Genomic DNA, 25,297 nt, shown 5'->3' with positions numbered 1-25,297 from the left:
CACAGTCATTTAATTTTTATCATGTTGCATTAGTTTATTTTTACCGTATTCTCCTTTTGTTTTTATTCATTTACATTTTTAAATTTAATTTTAATTTAAAAATCTTTTCTATACTGTCGTTAAGATAGATACCGTCACAACGGTTTACAATAAGGCACATAAAATAATGTTGCTAAATGTATTAAGTTATATCAACTACACAGGTACCATCAAGTTACGGTAACATAGTTATATAATCAATATTATTTGGTGGGTGTGATAAATCATGTCCATTTCTATCTGTATCAGTATTAAATACCAAAAATAGATTAATAATTGTATTATCCTTTGGTGGTGAATGAAAAATAAAATAAAATACACACATAATGATTAGGGTGATGTGTGTGGGTGTTCTACTGTCCGCATCCTACACTACCCTGGGTTCTATTCTCCATTCTCTTTTTGTGATACGCTTGTTTAAAGAGCCATGTTTTTAAACTTTTTCTGAAAGTTTTGATGTCTCTTTGTAATCTGATCTCTAGAGGCATGGTAAGGACCTGCTAAGGAAAGCACCCTTTCTCTTACTTGGATTAGTCTTGCTGTTTTGACTGAAGGAATGGTTAGGAGTGCTTTGTTAGCTGATCTTAGGTTTCTGTGAGGGACGTGTACACGAAGGGCATTTGTGTTATTGTTAAACATTTTTATGAATGTTTTTACTGTTAACCGTTTTGACCAATTTTTTATTATAAGGCCAGCATACAAAAAATTTCAAATAAATAAATAAATAAATGTCAAAGAATGTGAATGATCTACGAAAACCGGACATTTTCCCTATGACAACTGTGATTTTTGTGCACAAATGATACAAGATGTTGAGTGGAAGTATCTAAGAAGTCTTTGGATTACATCATTTTACCAGGGGTACATCCAAGAATGTTGTATATATCGTTGTTTGTCCTTGTCTTCTTTTGTTTGTGGGGATGCACTGAGAGACAATTTAAAACTTGATTCATACATCATCGTAGTTGTTGAAGTCTGATACTGCAGGCGAGGTTGTGGACCCTTGGGCCGGCCCACCTAGGATGACAGGGTAGGCCTGGAGGCGGAGCCACAGGCTGGCGGTGTTCACCCGGGAACCAGGAGCCCCCCAGGAGGAGCCCGTAGGGTCCTGGAACCTTGGGACTTGGGGAATAGGCTCAATGTCCAGTGGCAGGAATGGCCTAGGCCGGAACTGTAGTATAGGAAGTCCAAAAGTATGAGATAGTCCGAGGACCCGCTGTACAGGCCGAGGGCCAGCTGATGACAGGACAGCGGGCGGCAGCGGGAACTGTAGCTAACCGGATACTGAAGCAGAGTCTGTAGTAAGCTGGAACTGAAGCAGGCTGAAAACTGGAATGGAGTCTGAAGCAGGCTGTGGACTGAAGCAAGGTCGAGAACGAACCAAGGTCAGAGGCAGGCGGCAGGCTGAAGCGAAGTCGGGAACGAACCAAGGTCAGAGGCAGGCGGCAGGCTGAAGCGAGTCAAAGGCAGTCCAAAGGTCAAGGCAGGAACGAAGAACAGACGAAGTGCAACTCAGAACTACTAGGCAGTAGTGAACCTCATTGCAAGGCAAGGAGAAGGAGTCCAGACGCTGGTTATATCGGGCTTAGGGCGTGATGTCATCAGCGCAGGCGGGGCCAGACTTCCGGGAGCTGTGCGCACAAAGTGGGCGTCCTCGCGCATGCGCGAGGCAGCGGAGAGACAGGCAAGCAATGGTAGCCGCCACGTGGAGCAGGCAGTGCCGCCGGGGTTCCAGCCACGCGGAACGTGGCGTTTCCAGCAGCGGAGGTAGGCACCGTTCAGCCCTAGCGAAGGGGAAGCGGCGGAGACTGCAACAGTAGTTGTTTCAACAATTTCTGTTTGGAAGCACCTATGGCTTCCCACTGTGTTTAATATCAAAATGTGTTTGCAGAATTACCATAAGCGATCGAACAGGTTCACAAAAATTAGTGGGGAGGTGATGTACAGAGAATATTGAATTATAAGGAACATTCATGGATATTTAAATTGAAAACAAGAGAACCCTTTGGCATGATTCGAGAACTTGGTTGGAACTCCTTGATTTAATTATCATGTGCGTAATCATATGTTAGCTGTGACTAGTTGCCTGAGAAGGTAAAGCTATTTTAAAAATTGAATTTTTCTCCTTTAGAGATGCAAGAGGAGTATTGATTGAAGGGATGATCCACAGGGCAGAAGAACAGGTTTTAAAGTTCTTTGTCGACTGCACTCTTAAAGCAGATATATGAAATATGGAGCTGTGTCGGGTACTGTCTGTGACCTTCAGAACATAAGGGAAGTGTTTTATACTGTATTATAGTTTTAAAAAAAAGAAAAAGATATTTTTGAAATAATTAAAGACTTGTTAATTCATACAGTTATATTGGAAAGTGAGTTTAAAATGAGTCTATAATTATGAGAAAATGGTGTTCTCCGATATATTTTCAGAGTTTTTCCACATATGATTGTCCTTGTTTAAAGAAGTAAAATATATTTTTTGAGATTACACAAATTATTGAGAAATTTGTAGCTGGTGATTTTTTTTGTGAGAAGCTAAAATACATAACATAATACAATCAATAAAATGATATAGTATATGATATATATTACACTTGGAATGCTACACCAGTGGATGACTATCATATAATTGTGAATTCCTTTGACAAACTCCTTTTAGATCAAAATACATTAATCTAATAACTAAAGCATACTATGTTTGCATACAGATGTATTGTAATAGGACACAAAAGACATGCTCTATACCTATATGTCTGATTTATGTATTATCATTTATAATTGGCTACAAGACGTTCCAATTCTAGAGACACTGCCTTCAAAATTCTGAATGAGAAAGAGATGCAAAGAACAAAGCCTGATTTTCATGGTCTAATGAAGGTTTCACTTAAAAATATAAAAAATGTTTCCTCCAATTGGAAAGCAGACGTAGCGTAAACATATAGCCAAATATTTCATGTTTAATTTTCTAAGGTAAGAGAGATTCTTTAAGAGGATTTAACAATTTCATGATTACAGAATTTGGTTTAAAGTTACTGCTCAAAGAACTGAATATTAGTCTTAGTTACTCCTCTGCTTACTACAGGGACAAGATGATGAACCTACTATTTAATTCTGAGCTTCACATTTTCTGGAAAGGACTGTGCTTATCTTTTTTTTTTAAACAAATATTAAATATTTAATGATAGAGGATCATAATAGTACATGTACAGAAAATTGCACTTACCACTTTGCAGTGTTTGCTTTCCCCCAGAGAGTACACCACTGGGCAGCATTCCTGTCGGAGTCAAGCCTTTCAGTGTCAGCACGCTCTCGCTCTCTTCTCTGCAAAGAAAGGCAAGAAAGCAGCAAAAAAGCAACATTTACTTTCAATCATGAATGCATCATCAAGAGGAGAATGAGTCAAGTCTTCCCCAAATGTTTCTGTCAGAGGTGAATTTGAGTTATTACTGAAATATTTAAGCACTGTTCATCAACGCACGACGTATTGTATGAAGTAGAAGCTAGTGCCCTGGCTAGAAGAGTACAAATGTGAATTCTGGTCACTTGGCCAACCAAGTATTAGTTTCACACTTAGATAAAAAGCACGACAGAGAAGGCATGCAGCAAATGGTTTACAATCCCCTCTGATGACAAATGTCTCAAGAAAACAACACAAGCGACATTTAAAGATCTGTGTAGGTGTAAATAATGCAGTTATCTGCAATTCTTTAAAATAATGATGTACCTATTGAACAGTACAGCAAAGATACACATGGCCAAGTAGAATGCAACTTGTATCTATAACATATTTTGAACCCTCTACTAGCATTAGCAAGAGGGTCACCAATTACCTCAGAGCCCCCTGGATCCATATCAATTGTCACAAATGACATCGCACATACTACATGAATTATTAAACTCACATTTCCATATCCTATAATTTATGCCATTGCTATGAGAATGAGTTTGAATGACGAAGGACTGTAGTAGACCTTTACAGTGGCTTACCATGACTGCATCCTGGAAATGAGCAGATTTCTTGAATTCCAAGAATTATGATCCAAGGGGCAGGAAACAATATGATCAAGGGTTCTAGTGCTTTGTATACAATAAAATGGCACTGAACCAAAAAGCAGAATTTGACATAAAAAGTGAGAGATTGCACCCCTAACTTTAGGACTATGGTCTAAAAATCATTTCGTCTCTACTGTGATTTACATTGGACATTTTATTCAGGTTAATAATGTACTGGATTGGAATAACACCATCAAGCAATACATTTCATGACAGTAATTAAGTGAACAAATTAATAATATACCAAGCTAATTTGTACTGCCTTGTACTTGTAAAACATCTTTCAAAGTACAGAGATAATTTATGTACTTAATCATGCTTTTCTTTCGTTCTCTCCATCAGTCATGTTTATATCCAGCTCTGCAGTTCACCAATTATCCTTCAGTACGTGCATATGTTAAGCTACAGTATTAGCCACCATACTGCAATAACCACATAGGATTTCGGTACAATTTATATAGAGAGACAATTTTTGTGTCTCTCTATATAAATTGCTAGGTATGGTCCTTCTAAGAAAAATAAAACATTCTAGCATCTGAACATGTTAAAGCACCACGATTAGAAATGGGGAAAAAAAATTAAATCATTCAACCGTCAGCTACAACAAACCAAGAGGCCAATGCACTAACCTGTGTCATCATGTGTTGACTCAGTACTTAACAGATATATTTACAGCCAATGTTAATAATAAACAAATGTGGTGCATGTTAACATAGGTGTTAATATGTGCACCTTCTAGAGGCATAGTTACGTTTTTTGCACTAATTTATGAATATTCACTGCATTCATAAATAACGAGCTATTGCATCTAGTTTTGTATTGTATTACATTAGCAAATATTTTACTTTAACATTAACATAATTCAGTAATTCTGCATTAAACTCTTGTGTTATATAACATGAGCTCAGGGGCGGATTGGCCTATTGGGGGATTGGGCATTCCCTGGTGTGCCGATCGCTCCAGTCACGTGGTCTGCCGTGCGCGGCCGTGACAGAGCCGCGCTCAGCAGACCACGTGATGTGTCCTGGGCGGCGAATACCCGGGCCGGTCCGACATCGTGAATCTGCCGCTGCATGTGCTTAACATACATTAATGATTGCGTTACAATTAATGTTGTTTAGTTTATTGGCCCCAAATCATCGTAATTCCTCATGTACATTTGGGATTTATTTTTAATTTCTAATGATGATAAAATGCAGTTTTTGAAAGTACCACCTTACTTAGCTACCTTCACCTATACCAATGTAATGTATCAGGGTATTAGTACTAGTACTAGAGCAAGCCCTACCAGGAAATGCACGGATATATCTGAAGCATGAATATTGCATGTGAAAAGACTGGAGTCATGGAAGGAGATTCTTTTAAAATAGGGGTGGTGTCTGTACCAAAGATGTACATATTTAGCTTTCAAAAAGTCTCAAGATGGTTGCTGACTGGTGTGTGATGTGCTGTTATCTCCCCAACAGAGGCATTTTATTCTTTATTCTTGTGGTTTCTCTCTCTTGTTCTTCCTCATACTAAACCACAAGTGACAACCACAGATTTCTCCACCCAAAACAATCGGCCGAATTTTAAAATGGCCACTCGCATAAAAAACAGGGGTTACGTGTGTGGCTGGGCCTTGCGCACGCCGCGTGCATTTTCAAAGGGGCCCGGCCATGCGCAGAAGTGCCAGGCCCAGAGAAAGGGGTGGTCTGGGGGGAGGGGCGGGGCTGGAAGCAGCCGGTACAGTAGGCCAAAGGGTTTAAGGAGGGGGGGAAGAGGGAGGGAGTATGGGTAGGGGGGGTAGAGAAGTTCCCTCCCAGACTATTCCCTAATTGGGGCGGACTGGAAGGGAACTCGAAGAGGCTTGATTGCATCGCTGTGCGTAATCTTACAAAATTGGGCCCTCCTGTGCACATTTTATAATCCGCGCACATGCGCGCGCGGATTATAAAAATAGGTGCGCATGGCCATTTAAAATCTACCCCAATGCCCCTAATGTTACGCTGATCAAACAATAGACACCTTTGTTCTTGCAAATCAACAGCTGAATGCTGATGTGGTGATAAGATCATCCTTAGTAGCCACGCTGATGAATGAGAGTGCATTTGAAGCCTTTCCTTTCTAAAACACTGAGGGGTCGATGCAATAAAATGCACGTTGAAAACTGGTGCTAGTATTGAGCACCTGTTGTCTTAATGTGAATGCTGCCACATCCCCTTGGCACCTGATGCAATATTTAAATGAGAGGCAGCGTTAAAAAGGGCGTGCTAAAGGAAAGCTGCGTCCGTAGCGCTCAACAGTTTATTTCACCGGGCGCCCAATTGCAATGGGTGCTCAATACAATCGTCCGTTTCCATCCTCGTCTTTTTTTGTTGTTGTTATAATTCACTTAAGCAACCTCAGCAAGATATTAGGTGCCCCTTGTGTGGCCATAAGAAAGGTGGGTTTCTTTTAATTAAGTCAAAATATACAATTATTTTTCTTCACCAAAAGCAGTAACATGTCACAACGATACTAAGGAGGAGGGCACACTTATCACAACACAGAGAACCTATTTTATATGTTTTTCCATGAGCCCTTGACTGCAAGTTGACTTTACTCGACTTCCGAGGCTGGAGTTAAATTTGCCACGTTAAAAAGTGTGCGTGGTCACTCAGCGCTTTACTGCATCAGGGGGGAATATCTAATGTCCTCAAACCGTATGCAATTTACATTTGTCGGGCACTATTGGGTACACAATAGTTTGGGGACATGTTTTGGACACGCTTATTGTATTGGGTGCTTGACTAGCGCGTCCATAATGCGCGCCAAACTGCACGTAAACCCGTGTGCTAGGCCGAGTGCACTTTATTGCATCAGTCCCCTGAATTTGGAGTTTGAACAGACCCATCCCCTCCAGACCAGCCTTAGGTTCTCCAGAAGCTAAGGCTTTCCTTCAAGACACCAAACCAATGCAAGAATAATCTACTCCTAGTACTAATTTTACAAACATTTTTACTTATGTGCAGCTGACTGGTTTACTCTTATGGGACAACAGTCTGTCAGCTGAAGAGATTTGCCCATTTGGGGGTTCTCCTCCACTTAGCAGAGGTGTCCCACTTCTTATCACTACTGTACCTGACGTGAAATACTTTTATCCCCTGAAGCAAGTGATGCCGAAACATGATCATGTTGTCATTTTTTTATTTTTAATGTTTGATTGTTGTACTTATTTACTACTCATTTAAAAGTGAATTTTAAAATCCCTACGCCTGTCAAAGCCGGGAGATGCGAGCACGTCTGGGGCCGGTGCGCCCAGCGCAGATTTTAAAAAGCACCTGAGTACCCGCGTATTTCCTGGTACACGCACAAATCAAAAAGTAAAAAAGGGGCAAGGGCGTGGGCGCAGTCTGGGCAGAACATGGGCATTCCAGGAAGGTGGCTTGAAGTGTGCGTTCAAGCACACTTCAAGCCACCACTTTTATAAAATTTTACTTAAACCTAGTTTATTTTACTACATGTGATATTGCATTTCTTTTATTTTATGGATGGTTATTGTATTGCTACCTGTACATTTAGATTTATTCATTTATAAAAGTGTTCATTATTTATTATTACTCAGTTTATTTTTTCACATTTGTCTCTGAAGTGTATCATTCTCTTGTTTTTGCTGTTATTTGTGGTCACTGTTTTTTTTTGCTCTAGCTTTATATTAATACGTGACAAACATCCCATACCTACTGTTATCATGGATATTAAAATTCTTTCTTCTGACCTTGCTATTCTTAACAAAAAATCGCCCTCTGAACTATAACTCAAAAAAGCTTTAAATTATCTCTACTGTTCAACCTCTGGAAAACAAATGTAGGAAACTGGGAGTTACAAACCTCATCTTTATAATCTCTGAATGTGGATTTGATTTAGGATAATTCTGCCCCTTGGAGGAAGTAAGAGACCTGGGAGAATGCACTTTGTTTTAAAAACTTAAAAGCAGTGAACTCTGCTATGGTTATTTTCACATTCTAGATTTAACTTTTCAGAAACTGTATGTTGGAGGATGCGTGACAATTCCACCCAAGGGACTGCTTGCCCTAGTGAAAGCTTATTTCCTTTCTAAGAAAATGTTATCAAATGCTGCAGCGCCTTTTATTACTGCAGCCAGTAAGAATTTAACACAGGATTTGGAGAATCTGATGACTCCAGCAGTTGATAAATCTACATTACTGGTCTTCTTTATTTTGCAGCCTGACCAAGACTGGTTATTAAGCTTCAAAAGTCAGAGTTTCCCTTTTTTGGGATCACATGCTACACTATTTCAAGTTGTATCTTGGTCTATCCAGCAAAGAAGGAAAACATTCTTTACGTACAGGCAAAAAGTTTTTTGGTTTTTTTTTTTCTAATTGTTGAAATATCCAGTTAGCTATCAGGGTCATGTTTAAAGAGAATGTACTTCTTTTTCTTTTATCTATATCATCATTCCATATTTATTTTAAGGCATCCTCCCAGGTTTTTGGCATGCTGTGTATTTGAATTGGTAAGTGATTTCTAGCCTCTCCCTTCTCCAAGAATAGGTCAGCTATTCATCATATTTAACTAATTCTCACCAAATCATTACTATAATATGTTATAACATGCATGCATGGTATACATGTGTTTTATAAACTGTACCTCTCCCTGCAACATACTTTCATAGGTAGGCTTGTGTGTGAATGCACACAATTCACTGAAACCACGTACCCTATATTAATTCACTGAACATACGTCCTTTACCCACCTATTTTTAAAAAAGTGTACGTCTATATTTTGCACGTTGAAAGTAAAGTAGGAAATTACCTTTTTAAGTCACGATTTATGCATGTAAGTTGGTGTATTTTATAACATGCGTATGTCGATGAAATTACATTTTACCAATTAGTCCGCCGGTTCGCCACATCCTTTTGCAGCTCATTGAGACCCTCCTAGTTCTTCAACCTGAACTCCTGCCCAGATCATCTCACTCCATCAGTTCCCCAGTTTCTTCAGGATTGTTTGGCCTCTGTTGGAAACAGGATGCTGGGCTTGATGGACCCTTGGTCTGACCCAGCATGGCAATTTCTTATGTTCTTATGTTCTTACACGATAACATGTTTATTATCACTTACGCCCAATAATTAGCAGGTGTAAAAATACACGATTAAGTTGGAAACTGTACATGCATAAGTGCCTTTTAAAATAGCAAATTACACATGCAACTGTTAGCTCCGCACGGGAACGCCTCTAGAGCACCCCTTTTTTTTTTTTTTAACAAGCGTATATGTGCTCACCAAAGTGAAAAAACACGTGTACTTTCGACTTTTATAAAATATGGAATGCATGAGTAGAAGTTACTTATGTATGTAAGTTTTACACATGGAACGTTTCGAAATTTCACCTTTTAGATTAGATGTCCTCTATTTCAAGTGTGCACATGAACTGCTTTGTTTTTCTGCTACTATATTTGGCAAACTGCATGGTGAACTTTGTCGTTATACACACTTACCCCTAGATTCATCAAAATGCTATATCTTCACATGCATAATGCCCACAGTAAGAGAAAAGGGCATGTTTAGGGTCATTTTTAGAATTACCACACCGAACGGTAACATAGCGCTGTGCATAGGGAGTATCGCGGGGTGCGCTACAGTTTTCCCACCCTGCGATACTTCTATTTCATAGCTCACAAAGAGGGGAGAGAGAGAGAGAGAGACTGTTTATGAGGCCCTTATAGTAGTCAACTATTTATATTACTATAGGAGGGCCAGCTAATAGCTTGAGGTGAGGTGTTGGTGGTGGTTTAGGGGCCAGTTTTACATGCAGAGTGAGACGTATGAACTGCACAGTACACCTCAGTGAAGATTTGATGTAATTTGGTGTGAAGAAAGTCTCACAAAGATGATATTTCTACCATGTTCTCTCGCCCTAGCCTGATGGACTCTATAACAGGGTACCATAAAGCTAGGGCAAGATAACATTGTAGAAATCTCATGTTTGTGAGACTTTCCTCACTCCAAATGACGTCAAATCGCCACCGAGGTGTACTGTGCAGTTCGTACGACTCACTCTGCATGTAAAACTGGCCCCTAAACCCTAAAAGACTACCAACACCTCACCTCGAGCTATTAGCTGGCCCTCCTGTAGTCATATAAATAGTTGACTACTGTGAAAGCCTCCCCAGAGGCTCTCTCTCTCTCTCCTCCACTCCACTCCTCCCCTCTCCCCTCCTAAGCCCAGAAATGGCTGAAATGCAATTTGCAAAATTTATGTGAATTGCGTTACGGCTGTTTCGGGCATATCACACAGCTTAATGCCAGGAAAAAAGGGGTAGTTATTTCCAGTGTTAAAACCGGGTGATAACATGCGGTTATGCTATCGCACGGTGCGATATTGCTCCTCATTTTAATTATCCCGCCCAAACCCCTCCCCAATCCTGCCCCTACAAACAATTCGCATTCACGCCGTGTAATAATACGATTTTCACATGCGTTATGGCGTTAACGCGTTATCGCCTGCGTTAACGCCATAACGCATTTTGATGAATGACCCTATAAGACGGTAACTTTGCAAACATCCGCGCGGGCACACATATAGGCACGTATCTGGCTCGTGCCAAAGGACCTGGCCATAATATAACATACTCGGTCATATGCACACATGGTATAAAATAGGCTGTACACACGTAGATTTGCGCACAATTTTATATGGACGTGCGCATGTGTGTGAAATACCACCTCTACTGCACAAGTGAGGAAATTTTAGAAGAAATGTGCGCCATCGCAATTACCAGTTTCCCCAGTTCGGTCCCAGTTCACCCAGGTAAAGAAGAGGACTTCCTAATCCCCCTTAAGGTAATTAGCCTCCCTTTAACCCTTAAAACCCCGCTGACTAACCTAGTTTCTTTTGTTTCAGGACTTACATGCCATCTACAGCAGAAATAAAGTTATGCGGTCGTGCTTGTGCATGTAAATACTTATGCACAGATGTCACTGAGAAATCTAGGAACGCCCCATGTTGAAAAAAAAATATTTGGCGTGCATATTAACTGGCAAATTTGTTATCTATGTTAAATTCCTATTGCCTTTGCTCTGCCACAAGTTTTGTTTTCCCCATCGCCTATTCATTGCTCCAAGTTTTTGTGTTATCCCTGTTTTATTGTAACTGCAACTATTTCTCTCAGCACTTGTTAATGTTCTTATTTATTTATATCTCCTGTTGCACCCCTAGTTAATTGTAAACTGGCATGATGCGATTCCTATCGCCAATGCCGGTATAGAAAAACTTTAAATAAATAAATAAATAAATAAATAAATAAATAAATATTGAGAGATACATGCGTTCTCGCACTCTTTAAAATACGCATGGTGCACTCCGGACAGACTTCTGCGCGTATCTCCCGGCTTTGACGCTTTAAAATTCATCTTTAATTGTTTAAACTGTTATAGAAATAATTTATTTAAAAAAGAAAAAAATGTATATTACAACAAAAAGAAAGGAGGCTAGAGGAACCAAAAGAGCCATTGGGTTAGTACTCCCACCTTAATAATGCAGAAAAATGTAACCACGTTACAAAAGCTTTCAAGAGTCCTACTCGGATCCTAGAGGACCCTCTGTAAGAGCTAGCCCTGTGTATTTTATACACCCAGTCTGCTATACAACTATCCCATCGCTATCTGCTTACTAAATTCGACATAACAGTTAAACTGTTTTAGTTACTGTACAGTGAACAGGGATATGTGGGCGTTTCTCTTTTTTCCTCCTTATGATAGCCAGCAATTACCAAATTACCCGATAATGCCAGAAAAAGGAAGAACATATCCAAAATCTTACAATGGTGGGGAGGGGGCCATGTGGTTTAAACTTGGTATTGATTCAAATAGCATGCAAATATGTTTTTCCATTCTGCAGCACCGAACTGCCATTGCTTAAGCAGTCATCCTCAACTGAACAGACTGCTGCTAATTTGGGGCTGAGGATGGGGGAGGAAGCCATAAAAAAATAAAGTTTTGTGCTCTTACTTCTCTGCCCACCCCCACAAAGTCACCAACGCCAAGTGCTAATGACTCTGGAGAGAAACGCTACGATTGTAAACTTGTTTGATTTAATAAAAATCAAAAGGATTATAAGGCATTTTCTCTGGCTTGTAACATGATTGCAAGACACTTGCTGCCATGGAGATGACAATTTGTCTACAATAGCAGGGAACTTCTAGGCCATTAGTGCCTGCTGTTACAGCCAATAAGGAGGCTTTGCAGCTCCCTGAATGTTCTAGCCCGGTGACAAAATATTTTTTACTTCATTTTATTTCCACAGAGGTCGATTTTAAGACCCGCGCGCACATGGACATGAAGATTTTATAACATGCATGCGTTGGCACGCGGCGTGTTATAAAATATGGGTCCCGCGTGCACACGTGTGCTGGTGGCCTGCTCTGCGTGCAGGGGGGACGAATTTTAGAAAAATACGCGCGGCGACGCAATCGGGCCTCCCCCAGTTCCCTCCTAGTCTGCTCCAATTAAGGAGAGGACTCAGAGGACACTTTCCTACACCTAACCCTATCATTCCTCCCTTTTCTCGTCCGCCTCCTAAACCTACCCTAACTATCCCCAAATGTTTTATTTTGCTACTTACTGCTCCTCCGGGAAAAGAAGTAATCTCCACTCGCTGGCCGGCTGCCGGTGCGTGCTTCCTTGGGACAGCATCAAATGACACTGTCTCTGCCCTCCTCGGCCCACCCCTTTTGAGAAGCCCATCACTTCGGCGCGTAACAGGGGCTACGCACATGGCCGGGCCTTTCAGAAAATGCTCGCGGCATGCACAAGGCCCGGCCGTGTGCATAACCTCTGAAATGTACGCACACTGGCCTTTTAAAATTTGGACTTTATATTTTTTAATTTTTTATTAACCAATGACATTTTAGACTCAATTTTACGGTGAAAAACTCTAAACAGCAAATATTTAGTTGACTCTGGTTTTAGCTGTCAAGGCTTTACTGGATTGCATAATAACACATTTTAGCATGTTAAAGGATAAAAGAAAAAAAAAATTCATAAAGCCGAAACAAAATATTTTCGTGTCAAAACCAGAAAATAAACCTCATTCTTTTATTAAGAAAAAATGAAAAGTTGTAGAAGTCCTTCACATAAGAAAATAAGATGTGCCATGCTGGGTTAGTCCAAGGCTCCATTGAGAAACAACATCCTTTCTTGCACAGTGACTAATCCAGATTTCTAGGAAGTACCCGACAGATTCTTAGAGTAGATCCATTCCTTGATGTCATTCATAAGGATAAGCGGTGACTCCATCCCCCCCCCCCCAGTCTTCCTGACTAATAATTGTTTATGTACACCCCCTTTTTAAACCTATACTAGGTTCCTTAAACCTCTACTAGGTTCCTTGACCAATTCCTCCACGAAAACATTCCATAACTAAATTGTGTGGTGAGTGAAAAAAATACTTTCTCTAATTTGTTTTATATCTGTTATTAACTTCAAGGGGTGTCTACTAGCCCTTACTATCTGGAAGAGTAAATACCCTTTCCCTGTTTAGCCATTCCACCCCACTCCTGATTTCATATACTTCTATCAGATTCCCCTCAGTCATTTCTTCTTCAGGTTGAGGAGCCCTAAGCTGTTTAGTCTTTCCTCATAGGAAGCAATTCCCTCCCCTTTCTATTTCTTGTCCTTCTCTGTACCTTTTCTAGTTTTGCTATATGTTTTTTTGGAGATGGGGGGGTGGACTGAACAAAATACTATAGGTACAGTCGCACCATGGATTGATACCAATGCATTATAACATCCTCAGTTCTGTTTTCCATTCCTTTCCAAATATTTCCTAACATTCTATTGCTTAAAAACCACTTTTTTTCCCTATAGAATTTTGCAGATTTTTACTTTATATCTTCCAAAACCTCCAAGTGATAGCCTGGCTGCAGGGCCGGTGCTAGCTTTTTTGCTGCCCTGTTCAAACAATTATTGTGGCCCCCCCCCCCCCCCTTTATTCACTCTCTGTCTCAGACCTGCCAAAAAAAAGCCCAATTCCTTCCAGCGACTTAAACTTTAAACACTGTCATCCCTCTACCCTCCGAGTCTTCACCCCCTCCCCTGGATCCCATTGCCAGTGCAAGAGTATTAGATGCTTTAGAAAAATCTTATACCCTTGCACCCCCTCCTCCTGCTCTTGCCACGAATACAATTAAAAATTATGCATTTATAATAGATTTTTCAGGAAAAAAGAATATTCAAAGTATAATCTTCTGAGGTAAAAACATATCACCACAAGTATTTGCATGCATTTCTTTGGTGCCAACCAGAAAACCCTACAAAAAAAGGACACTTGGAGCCCATATGATATTAAGGGCTACTATAATGCGTGCAAGGTGTGGGCTTGACCCTCAGAAAGCCATGAGTAAATTACATTTAAAATATAATAAACCTCCAATACCAAAACAGCTCTAACTGCTAGCACTTAAAAATGTAACCACCCTACCTATGAAAAGGCAACACTGTGAATATTATACCAACTATCTTTATTTCCTCTGATCCCAGTTCAATAGTCCTTGTTAATTGTAACTGCTTTCTTCGACACATTATTTCTGTTTTTGATGTATTTATTGCACCCCTGTTTATTTGTAAACCAGCATGATGTGATCATTTCATGAATGCCGGTATATAAAAACCTTAAATAATAATAAATAAATAAAACACCAATACACCTCATATTAGAAAACAGAACAAACCAAGCTGCTATAAATTCCTACATGCTAGCAGAATCATCTCAATCACAAATGCAGTACACAGGCAGACCCTCACCAAATACAGGAAAAAGAAACCATAAATTATAAATAGAAATTTGCAGGCAAAAACGAAATAGGAAAACCGCAATAAGTCAGTCTGTATGCAGTATAACAATAAATAAACAGAAACCATCACCAATTTTCAGACATTAAACAAAATCAAGAAATATAATAAATACATTAATCATAATGTTATAAACATACTAATAAAAATATTTTCAAACAGTTGGTGAATAGAAGATCCATTCATTAAAAATTCATAAACAATTTTAAATGTCTCAAATACTAATAAAATATTTCAGAACAGCAGACACAAATAGCATCCAAAAATTAAAACTAATAAGGATAAAATAATTCATGCTCATCATACCTGGAAACTTTTGATTTCTAGTCATTCGGATTGTTGTGGATCAGTGAGAGAGGGATGTATAAACTTTCTCCTCTCTCATACACATGCATATATCCGCTCTTTCCCTCATGCAGGCCCATGCTCACTTCCTCTCACACATATTCTCACTCACATGATCCCTCCTACATACCCATGTTCACACACGGTCCCTCTTACATACACACACAAGATCCCTCTTTCTCACATATACCTGCTGAAGCACACATACACACACTCACAAACACGGCCCTGCAACTTCGCTCATTTGCTGTGTGGCCTTGTGGCTCCTCCTCTTCTTTGCCGCGCCAGCAGCTCACTCGGTCTCGGCTGAGGCCGCCACCCTGTGCAAGTGCACGGCTAGCACAGTGGGTTGCACTGGCCCCGCCTGGCTGTACGTGGTACATTTTCTGTGCAAATGTTATCCATTTGCCATTTTTTCACAAATACTGCAAAAGAATTCATTGCAAATATGATTTTTAAAAATCTGAAAAGGAAAATGTTATTTACCTTAATACAGAGAATACTCTTGCCATTTTGCCTATTGCTCTGATCTTGTTTCTTATAACCTCCTTTCGGGCTGCAGCTGTTGCTCCTAGCAAAAATAAAAGCAAAAAAAAAAAAAGATTTAAAAACTGTGTAGGACCCTGGTTAATGGAGAACGTTATTTAACTGAAATTTCACAAATGTCTAAATTAGAATGATTCTTTGTGTGCCAACATGGTAGGATCTGCCAAATAAAAAAATCCTCATTATCATGAAATAAAAATCTTATTTATTTACCTTTAAAAATATTCAGCCATCTTAAGTATTAACAATATCATACTATTACTATAGTCCTGCTAATCTTTAAAGGTCATCATGAGGAGAACCCTGTCAGGATATGTTTTTCAAGAGTATTGCCAGAGGTCTAGCATTTCAAATATACCCGATGAACAAAAAATGTTGGGGACATCCAGGGTATAAACCAAGTTGCTTCTCTATCATAGACCCTCCTCACCCACCACTCCCCTTCCAGCCACCTCCCATCCCTTTATCCCATCCCCTGATCAAGTTGTTGTGAGTGTAAGAACATTCTTTTCTTAACTCCTGAAAACCCGTAAACAGCCTGCCTCCTGTTCTCTCGCCATTTTGAGAAACCAGTTAAACACACACCCTTTCTTCTCTTCAATGCACCAGTCACAACTCCATAAACCCGATTCATATTATTCCACTTTTCAAGCATGGTTTCAACCTGTGTTTCCGTTGTGAATTTACTTTTGTACATTTACTTTTTCCTGAAATATACTGGAATAACTTTATTGTACTTCTCACCAACCGTTAAGTGCTTTGAGATAATTGTTTATGAAAGATAGTATAAATGCATTTTCTGTTAGGGTCAATTGGAGATATAGAAATGTACAAGGATTTGGCTGCCAACTGCTGAATAGCTCTCCTACAAAGTTTAGTTTCAGAAATACAACTTTGTGCAAACCAAAAATATTAGTTCCCCTATCACATAAATAAAAACCTCATCAAAATGACATATATCAACCAAGTCCTTAAAACGTTTGTTTTAAGGCTTGCATTAAACAAAACTAAATTTAATGGGGCAGATTTTATAACCTGCGCGCGTGGCCTACATTTGAAATGTACACCCAATTTTATAACATGAGCGCACAGCCGCACACATGTTATAAAATCCGGGGTCGGCACGCAAGGGGGTGCACACTTGTGCACCCCCTTGCGTGAGCAGAGCCCTAGGGGAGCCCCGATGGCTTTCCCCGTTCCCTCTGAGGCTGCTCTGAAATCGGAGCGGCCTCGGTGGGAACTTTCCTTCCGCTCCCCCCCACCTTCCCCTATCTAACCTACCCCCCAGCCCTACCTAAATCCCACCCCCCCCCATCTTTATTTCAGGAGTTACGCCTGCCTCTGGCCGTGCTGTGCCGCCGCCCCACCCCCGGCCCTGACCCCATTCCCGCCCCTTTTTCAAAGCCCCGGGACATAGGCTCGGCGTGCGCAGGAGCAGGTTTTTGGGGCTACACGCGTAAGTTACACGCGTAACTCTTTGAAAATCTGCCCCAATGTCTACAATTGTTATCAGATTCTAATGGCACCACCCATGTAATTTATGAGCTATATTTTCCTTTGATATAGGTGCCCTATTGTAAACCGTTATGATGGTGAATAACTTAATGACGATATATAAAAACTCTTAAATAAATAAATAAATTGCTTCACGAATATCTACCAAGATATGCGGTAACATTGCAGGCGCTGCTGTGTGTGCCCACCTTTACCAGTGTAGAAGTCAGGCAATATTCAAACAGTCTACTTCCGTTTTACCCCAGAAATGTCTTTTATTATTGTCCTCCCCAAGGCCAATTTTCTATAAGACATTTACCTCGGTAAATCCTGATTTGAATGAGTCAACTGGCAGCCTGAAAACTGCTCGGCCATTACCCGACTTAGTTCATGAGTGGATCAACAGGCCACTTACTTTTAAGCCAGGTATGGAAGAGGCATTCCCAGGAACATGTTTAGGCTAGGGGAGGGAATGTATGCTTAAGAGTCAATTTTCAAAGGAATTATGGGGCGGATTTTCAAAGGGTTACGCGTGTATATTACGCGCGTAACCCCGAAAACCCGCTCCTGCGTGCGCTGAGCCTATTTTGCAGAGGCTCAGTGACGCCGCAAGCCCTGGGACGCGCGTACGTTCCAGGGCTTGAAAAAATGGGCGGGGGCGGGACAGAGGCCGGCGCAACTTCGTCAACAAAGGTCAGGAGGGGGTTTTAGGTAAGGCAGGGGGGCGGGTTAGGTAGGGGGAGGGAGGGGAAAGTGGGGGATGGAAGGAAAGTTCCCTCCGAGGCCGCTCCGATTTCTGAGCGCCCTCGGAGGGAACAGGGAAAGCCATCGGGGCTCCCCTAGGGCTCAGCGCGCGCAAGGTGCACCCCGGGTTGCGCGCACAAATCTACGCCCGTGTATATGTTTACAAATCTGGTCCTATATGCGTAAAAGTAACATATGTCATAGCAATTTTTCAAACAATCATTTAATGCAGGCTGGGTGGGGGGGGGGGGTTTAATTCCCCCCAAGCTGTTCTTAACAAGGCATCAGATTGGGGCCAGTCCCAGTTACCTCCATGCATTCACCCCTCCCCCCATGGCCCGTGCCTCCTGTACCCGCCCAACCCCCTGTAGCTTTTAATTTGAACATAAATTCGAAGAGATTGGGCTGCACCGTGGGAGAGGATGGGAGTAGGAGGGTCAGACTGATGGTATTTAAGTAGCCTAGCTGGCGCTGTCCCCTCTCCCATTGTTCACCTTCAGTGGCTGTTTTTCCCACCCTCTTTCCCCTGTTGGTTTTGTAGTTGTTCATTGTTCTTTGCATTGTTATGTTGCAGTGGTGGAAACATGAACCTTTTAGTGGATGTTAAATGGTTACGTTTGGGACATAGATAAAAGATGGATGAAGAGGCTGTAGTCAGGCAGGAGGCCCGGTTTTACCTCCAGTCCTAGATCAGTAGAGGGCTAACCGGGCGGCATGGCATGGGACTTCTACCATTGGGTCATGATGGGGAGATCTCGGCAGGTGGCCAGATGGGAAGCCTTGGTTGGTGTTAAGACGTCACTGCTGGGCTGTGGTGGGGTGGGTACCATGGTGGACAGGGGGTGGGGGTGATGGTTTGTGGATAGGATGAAATTGATTGATTGGGCTCAGGTTTTTACTGGTATTATTGTCTTATCAATGGTTAATAAACTGCGGTCTTCTTTAACTTCACATCTTAGCTATGTGTGATTACTCTGGGGAAGATGGTCAGGTGGCGAAGACTGGGGTGGCGCTAATTATCCTGACTGCCCATGTTATGAATGAAAATCCTTTTGAAAATTACCTCCACATAGATTACATTTTCATATCTATATGAGTTATTTTCAAGGGAAAAGGTACCACGCACAAAAATACAGATGCAAATCTTTGCAGATACTTTTTTTTTTTTTTAATGACAGCAGCTTTCAAAGGGAAAGTACGTGCATGTCAAGGTAATGGGTGAAAGCATTCATGGACTAGATGTCAATGTGGGGAACTTTTAGAAATTGTCTCTACAGCATGTTCACTGTATTTCATTCTGTGATTTTATTAAGGATCAGAATAAGCATTGGTGTAACAACAATTGTCTGAACAGCACTGACTTGTATGGCACCAAACAATTTATTTATTTATTTTTTATTTATTTATCGAGTTTTATATACCATCGTTCGGTTTCGCCATCACAACAGTTTACAAAGTTTTGATGTTTAATAGAGTTTCCAAAAGATTCATGTGATTGTTAACATAAATATTGAAGGCTTTATAAACGTAGATCGTATTTCAAACTATGGGCCTTATTTTCCAATATCGCATTGGTAACGCATTAGGGGGCGTTACCAATGCAAATGAGGCTTCTTTCGTGCAGTGGGGAAACATCGTATGCGGCGATGTTTTCGCCATTCGCGAAAACATTAGCGCCACACGCAATGTTTTCCCACTGCACGATGATTCTTTCATCGCGGTGCACGATATTTGCCAGTTGCCACGATAGTCCCAGACAGCCTGTTTCAGGCTCCCGGGAAGGAAGGAAGGAAGGAAGGGGGGAGAGAGAGAGAGAGAGAGAGAGAGAGAGAGAGAGAGAGAGAGACTGACTGACTTACTATAGTGCCTATGCCCTACATAGGTATTTCAATCCCTATGGGAGGGCTACCTACTAACTCGGGGTGGGGATTAGGTATGAGCGTCGGGGGTTGGGGGCCACTTTCGCATTCCACATGAGACCTACGGACAGAACAGTGGTCTCTAGTGCAGATTTGCTGGCCGTCGGAGTGAGGACGCTCACTCCAAGAAGTGGTTTGGGCAACGTTCTCTCTACCTAGCTTGATGGACACTCTACCTGGGCAACAACATGCTAGGTGGAGAGAATGTTGGCCAAATCTCCACTTGGAGTGAGAGTCCTCACTCCGAAGGCCAGCAAATCTGCACTAGAGACCACTGTTCTGTCTGTAGGTCTCATGTGGAATGCGAAAGTGGCCCCCAACCCCCGACGCTCATACCTAATCCCCACCCCGAGTTAGTAGGTAGCCCTCCCATAGGGATTGAAATACCTATGTAGGGCATAGGCACTATAGTAAGTATCTCTCTCTCTCTCTCTCTCTCTCTCTCTCTCTCTCTCTCTGAAACAGGCTGTCTGGAAGTATTGTGGATGGCGATACTCCTTTTCTGGCCCGTAGCGCAGTCCATAACGCGAGGTTGGAGTTGTAGTTATTAGCCGCGCTAACACTGCGGCTGTTTTGCCACACACGATACACAGGTTCCCGCTTTACATATACTCCGCCCCCTGAATACCAAATCGCGTTAACAGCTGTTAACGCGATTTGCGAATTTATCGCACGCGGTAAAGTGCTTGGAAAATGAGGCCCTATGTGGTTTTCAGTTATGTATGTATTACGTGCTTGCATTAGTTCCACATGCTTGCATAGGGCCAGTAGAAGGGAAGTAATATCTGAGAGTCATTGCGTGTTTTGGTAGGCTTTGGTAAACATCCAGGTTTTTAGTTCTTTTTTGAAGGTTTTTAAATTTTGCTGTGTTCTAAGTTCAGTTGGGAGGGTGTTCCAGAGTTTGGGACTTCCTAGGGATATGGCTATTTTCCGAGTTAGTATAGAGGTTACAACATCACTTCCCCAAGAGTTTACAATCTAAGATGTCTAGGTACTAAAGTACATAACGCAGCTCATTATAATTAAAATAGGTTAATGCATATTAAATTAAGCAATGTGAACTGCCTTAATGCTAAAGCCTAGTTACACATTATGACTACTAATATTTTTAATTTCTAAAGCTCTACTAGACATAATCAATGCTGTACAGATATATATAGAGGACCCTGTTACATGGAGCTTACAAACAAGACAAACAAGATTCTGTGGGAAGTGTATTTATTGTCCCAACTGTCTGACCGTTTTATGTTACTTTATCATATGATCATTAAAAAAAACCCCAAACCTTTTCTACCATCTCTTTCCCTTTAGCAGAAGCCTCAAATTGTTCTACATCTCAAGTTGCAACATTGGCCTCTGGTGGATAAACCAAGGCTCGATGTGGGATATGATCCCTCCCCCCCCCCCCCCCCCCCCCCCCCCGCAAGTCAAGAACAGGTTCTTCTCTGCTTCATCCCCTTCCCTGAGTTACGATTAAAGCCACCTGGGCTGAAGTCTTTGCTTCCTCTGCCGCCTCCACCAACCCAATTTAAGATCAAGGCCTTTCTAGACTAAAGTCCCCACACCTGCCACCCCTACTCCCCCACATGAGGTTGCCTAGTGTCATTTTGCATGTCGGAGTCGACAGGGTGGGAGGGAGGCATGATATCTCCTGCCCCATCATCAACTGACAACCTTCAAATACAGTAGGTAGGGGACTTACCAAGCTAGGAGAAAGGATGAGGCCGGGGATGGAGGACTGCATTCCTGGAGAGTCTTAATCTTAACTCGTAGGGAGGGAGGACAAGTTCAGTCCAGAAGGCCTCATATTTACTGCAAGGGTGGGGATTAGGGGTACCTCAGGTCTAGAATAACTTATTCTTCAATCAAGGGAGATGAGGATGGAGACTGGAGCCCCCATCAAGGCTCACGGAACCGGTGGTAGCAACACATAGATGTTAATTTGTTGCAAAACACTGGATTTAATGTCCAGTGTGCTAAAGTCTTAATGTCATTCAATGAATCAAGCATTAAATCAGAAGATAATGCTACCCTTGTTAAAATTGTCCATTAACACATGTTAACGGCTGATTTTAAGGCGGCTTAGTACAGAACCCCTAGGTTTGAGTACAGGGAAGATAAAGTGATTACATCACAAATAAAAAATAGAACCAAATAAAAATATGATTTAACCACTAATAAATACTTCACTGACAGAAAAACCAAAAAGAATTTAGAGATTTATAAGAATAAATCATTCTTTTAAGAATATAGTCATTCAAAAAATCTAGGTAAAAGCAATACTATACTTACAACAGAAAGGTACAAAAATCAAAGTTATCTTCTCCATATACTTACTTTAGCACATATTTCAGATATTCTAATTGAACAAGCACAACAGCGAGTTTTAGACATGTTTATCAAACCCTACAAAATTTAGACCTTTTAAAAATACCAAAGGTAGCAAGCTTGGGATACTTCCCAATGGGGTACAACTTCAGTTTTCTAACACTCAAATAAACATAATAAATAAGCAGAAAAGAAAAAAAAATATCAATTAAGTTTAACAGTTTTAGCCTTCATCTATCTTTAAAAAATACTGAACTAAATTTACTAAAGACATATGGGCCAGTTTGCAGGAAATTTGCAGTTTGTAGGAAATTTTACCTTTTTCTCAATGAACCTGCCAGTTAAAATTTGCAGTTTGTAGGAAATTTGCAAGAAATTTGCCAGTTTGCAGGAAATGTTACCTTTTTCTCAATGAACCTGCCAGTTAAAATTGTAAATTCCACCAGACCCAGTGCAACATTTGGCCGGTTGTGTGACGGGCTGTACTCAGCCAAGATGCTGTTGCCTCACCCCAACGCTATGCTGTCTTAAGAACAAAAGAACATAAGAAGTTGCCATACTGGGTCAGACCAAGGGTCCATCAAGCCCAGCATCCTGTTTCCAACAGTGGCCAATCCAGGTTACAAGTACCTGGCAAGTACCCAAACATTAAGTAGAATTCCATGCCACTAATGCCAGTAATAGCAGTGGCTATTCTCTACATCAACTTGATTAATAGCAGTTAATGAACATCTCCTCCAGGAACTAAAACCCAGCTACACTAACTGGCCTAAGCATATCCTCTGGCAACAAATTCAAGAGTTTAACTGTGCATTAAATGAAAAATAATTTTTTTTCGCTGTGTGGACGCCATTGCTCCTGCATACATCCATAGGCACAGGTGTGCGCTCTCAGTTTTGATATAGGCCCCAGAGCAGGAAACCCTCATTGGCGTGCCTGGATGATGCCATGGGAAACTGGCTATTTTAATCCAGCTGTCCCGTTGTCTGGTACCTCAGCAACAGGTCCTCCTGCTCCTGCAGTGCGTGTTGCCTCTCTGTCTCAGTGCTTTCCTTGTTGTTTTCCTGTCTGCCTTGCCTCTTAGTTGTTGCCCTGCCTTGTCTCATCTGTTTCTACTGGGCCCTGGTTTTTTAAAAATATATTATTTGCTTTTATACATTTTAGGTACAAGCTGACAAATTTAGGGGCCCAGGTGATCTGGTTCCTGGGATTTTTCCAGCTCTGCAGAGACCCTACAAATAAATATAAAGTTCTGTTTTTCTATTCCAGTCCTAGCATCCTTCAAACAAGTTTAATTTTCAAGATAAACAAAATATGCAATTAAGCGTTCTCTTAGACCAAATACATGCAATTGCATGTCATGTGTATGTGTTGTAGATATCCTGAAAACCAGACCTATTCAAGAACTACTGATATAAACACTGGAGCCCTGGATACACGTACCAGGAAACCTTGAACATAATACAAATGGCATAATGCCTGTAATCAGACTAAAATACATCCTTTAAGCCTTGCAACAGAAGAGAAAACATAGTCCAGGAAACTCTAGCTTCTGCATCAAGGCTCTTAACCCCAGGGGTTAATGAGAGCAGCTATACCAGAGACCAGAACCTCTAAACAACGAAGGGTAGAAAGTCTTCAGACCATGCTGGCACTCTGTATCTAGTTGTACAATATTACCATTACTACCACTATTGAAGCCCCTCCCCCACAAGAGTCAGAGGTTTGAGCATGCTACCATTTAAGTGAACTGTAGCAGAAAAAAAAAAGAGAACAATGCAGGTAGGTAACTTGAGCTGCCAGCCCAGGAAATTGAAAAGATGGCCAGACCCCTTACTGTGAAGGCATTTAAATGGCCAGTGAATAGATTAGTCAAAGATTCAGGTAGGGGATTTGCATGTCACAGTCTCCTGGATTTCTGCTGGTAATTTTGTAAGAAATATCACTAAAAATAAAAATAATTCAGAACTATGACTGGGAAAGGGATTTATAAGAGAAATGTACTGGAAAACAGTCCTAGGAAGCAAACAAATTTTCACCCTGACTAACAAGGGTATTCAGACACATGGGCACCGAGTTCCCAGATAACAGCAGGGGTTGGCCAGATAGGATTGAGGAGTGTGTACATGGTCTCTCTCTGTGGTCCTGCCTGTGTCTTGGCCTTTTTGCTGAGAGAAAGTGACCCATACAGGGTCAGACAACAGATAAAGCAAAAGCCAGGCTGAGAGAAGGTGACTTATCCAGGCTGGGTAATAGCACAATACTAGCCATGAGCTTAGTGGAGCTAAAATCACTGAAAGCTGATATTGCAGAGGGCTAGAACCACTGATGCTAAAACAGCCATGAGCCCAATGGAGCTGTAAACCAAAGCCAGCAAAAGCATTCCTAGTGAGGGAGGAGAACTGAAGGACAGCAGCAGTCTGGGAGGTGGAATGGTCTCTCCCTTTGAGTGAGAGGACCCCAGTGGTAGATCTGGAGATCAAGTGGTCCCCCTTGAGCAAGGGGACCACAGCAGCAGTCCAGGAGGTGGAGTTGGGTCCCCCAGGAGGGCATGGACCCCAGAAACAGACCAGAAGGTGGAGTCTGGTCCCCTAGGAGGGCATGGGCACCAGTGGCAGTCCAGATGGCAAAATCGGATCTCCCAGAAGGGAGTAGACCCCAGTGAAGTGGACCTCTCAGTGGAGTGGAAGGAGATGGTTTAGATACAACGCCCCCCCCCCCCCCCCCCAATACATATAGCCAGATAATTTTTTATTTTTAATTTGTTTATACAAAATTTTCAAGAATTACAATTTGAATTTACAAGCAGAATAATTATTCAAAAGAAAAAGAAAAATAACGATGCACATCTAAACTTATATAGTACTTCTGCATATCAAGTCCCCTACTTGGGGTGCAATCACAACCTCAGGAAAAAAGAATTACATCTATACTTAGGATATGGTATCTGAATAGGAGGTATTTATACAAGCTTCATTGAATAAAGCCACCAACTAA

General features: G+C 41.3%; 1 protein-coding gene across 5 annotated transcripts in view; it reads right to left on the bottom strand.

Annotated features, from left to right (window-relative positions):
- Positions 1-25,297, bottom strand: part of PPP3CA (protein phosphatase 3 catalytic subunit alpha) — a 728,982-nt gene that overhangs the window by 9,486 nt on the left and 694,199 nt on the right. For all 5 annotated transcript variants that reach the window (XM_029597060.1, XM_029597061.1, XM_029597063.1 and 2 more), the window contains 2 exons: positions 15,756-15,840; positions 3,260-3,357 (listed from right to left, as the gene is read on the bottom strand). In XM_029597060.1, coding sequence (XP_029452920.1) covers positions 3,260-3,357; positions 15,756-15,840 — 183 coding nt within the window. The remainder of the gene's footprint in view (positions 1-3,259; positions 3,358-15,755; positions 15,841-25,297) is intronic.

The sequence above is a fragment of the Rhinatrema bivittatum genome, chromosome 1, assembly GCF_901001135.1.
Source record: "Rhinatrema bivittatum chromosome 1, aRhiBiv1.1, whole genome shotgun sequence".
NCBI lineage: Eukaryota > Metazoa > Chordata > Amphibia > Gymnophiona > Rhinatrematidae > Rhinatrema > Rhinatrema bivittatum.
This window is presented reverse-complemented; position numbering and strand designations above follow the sequence as displayed.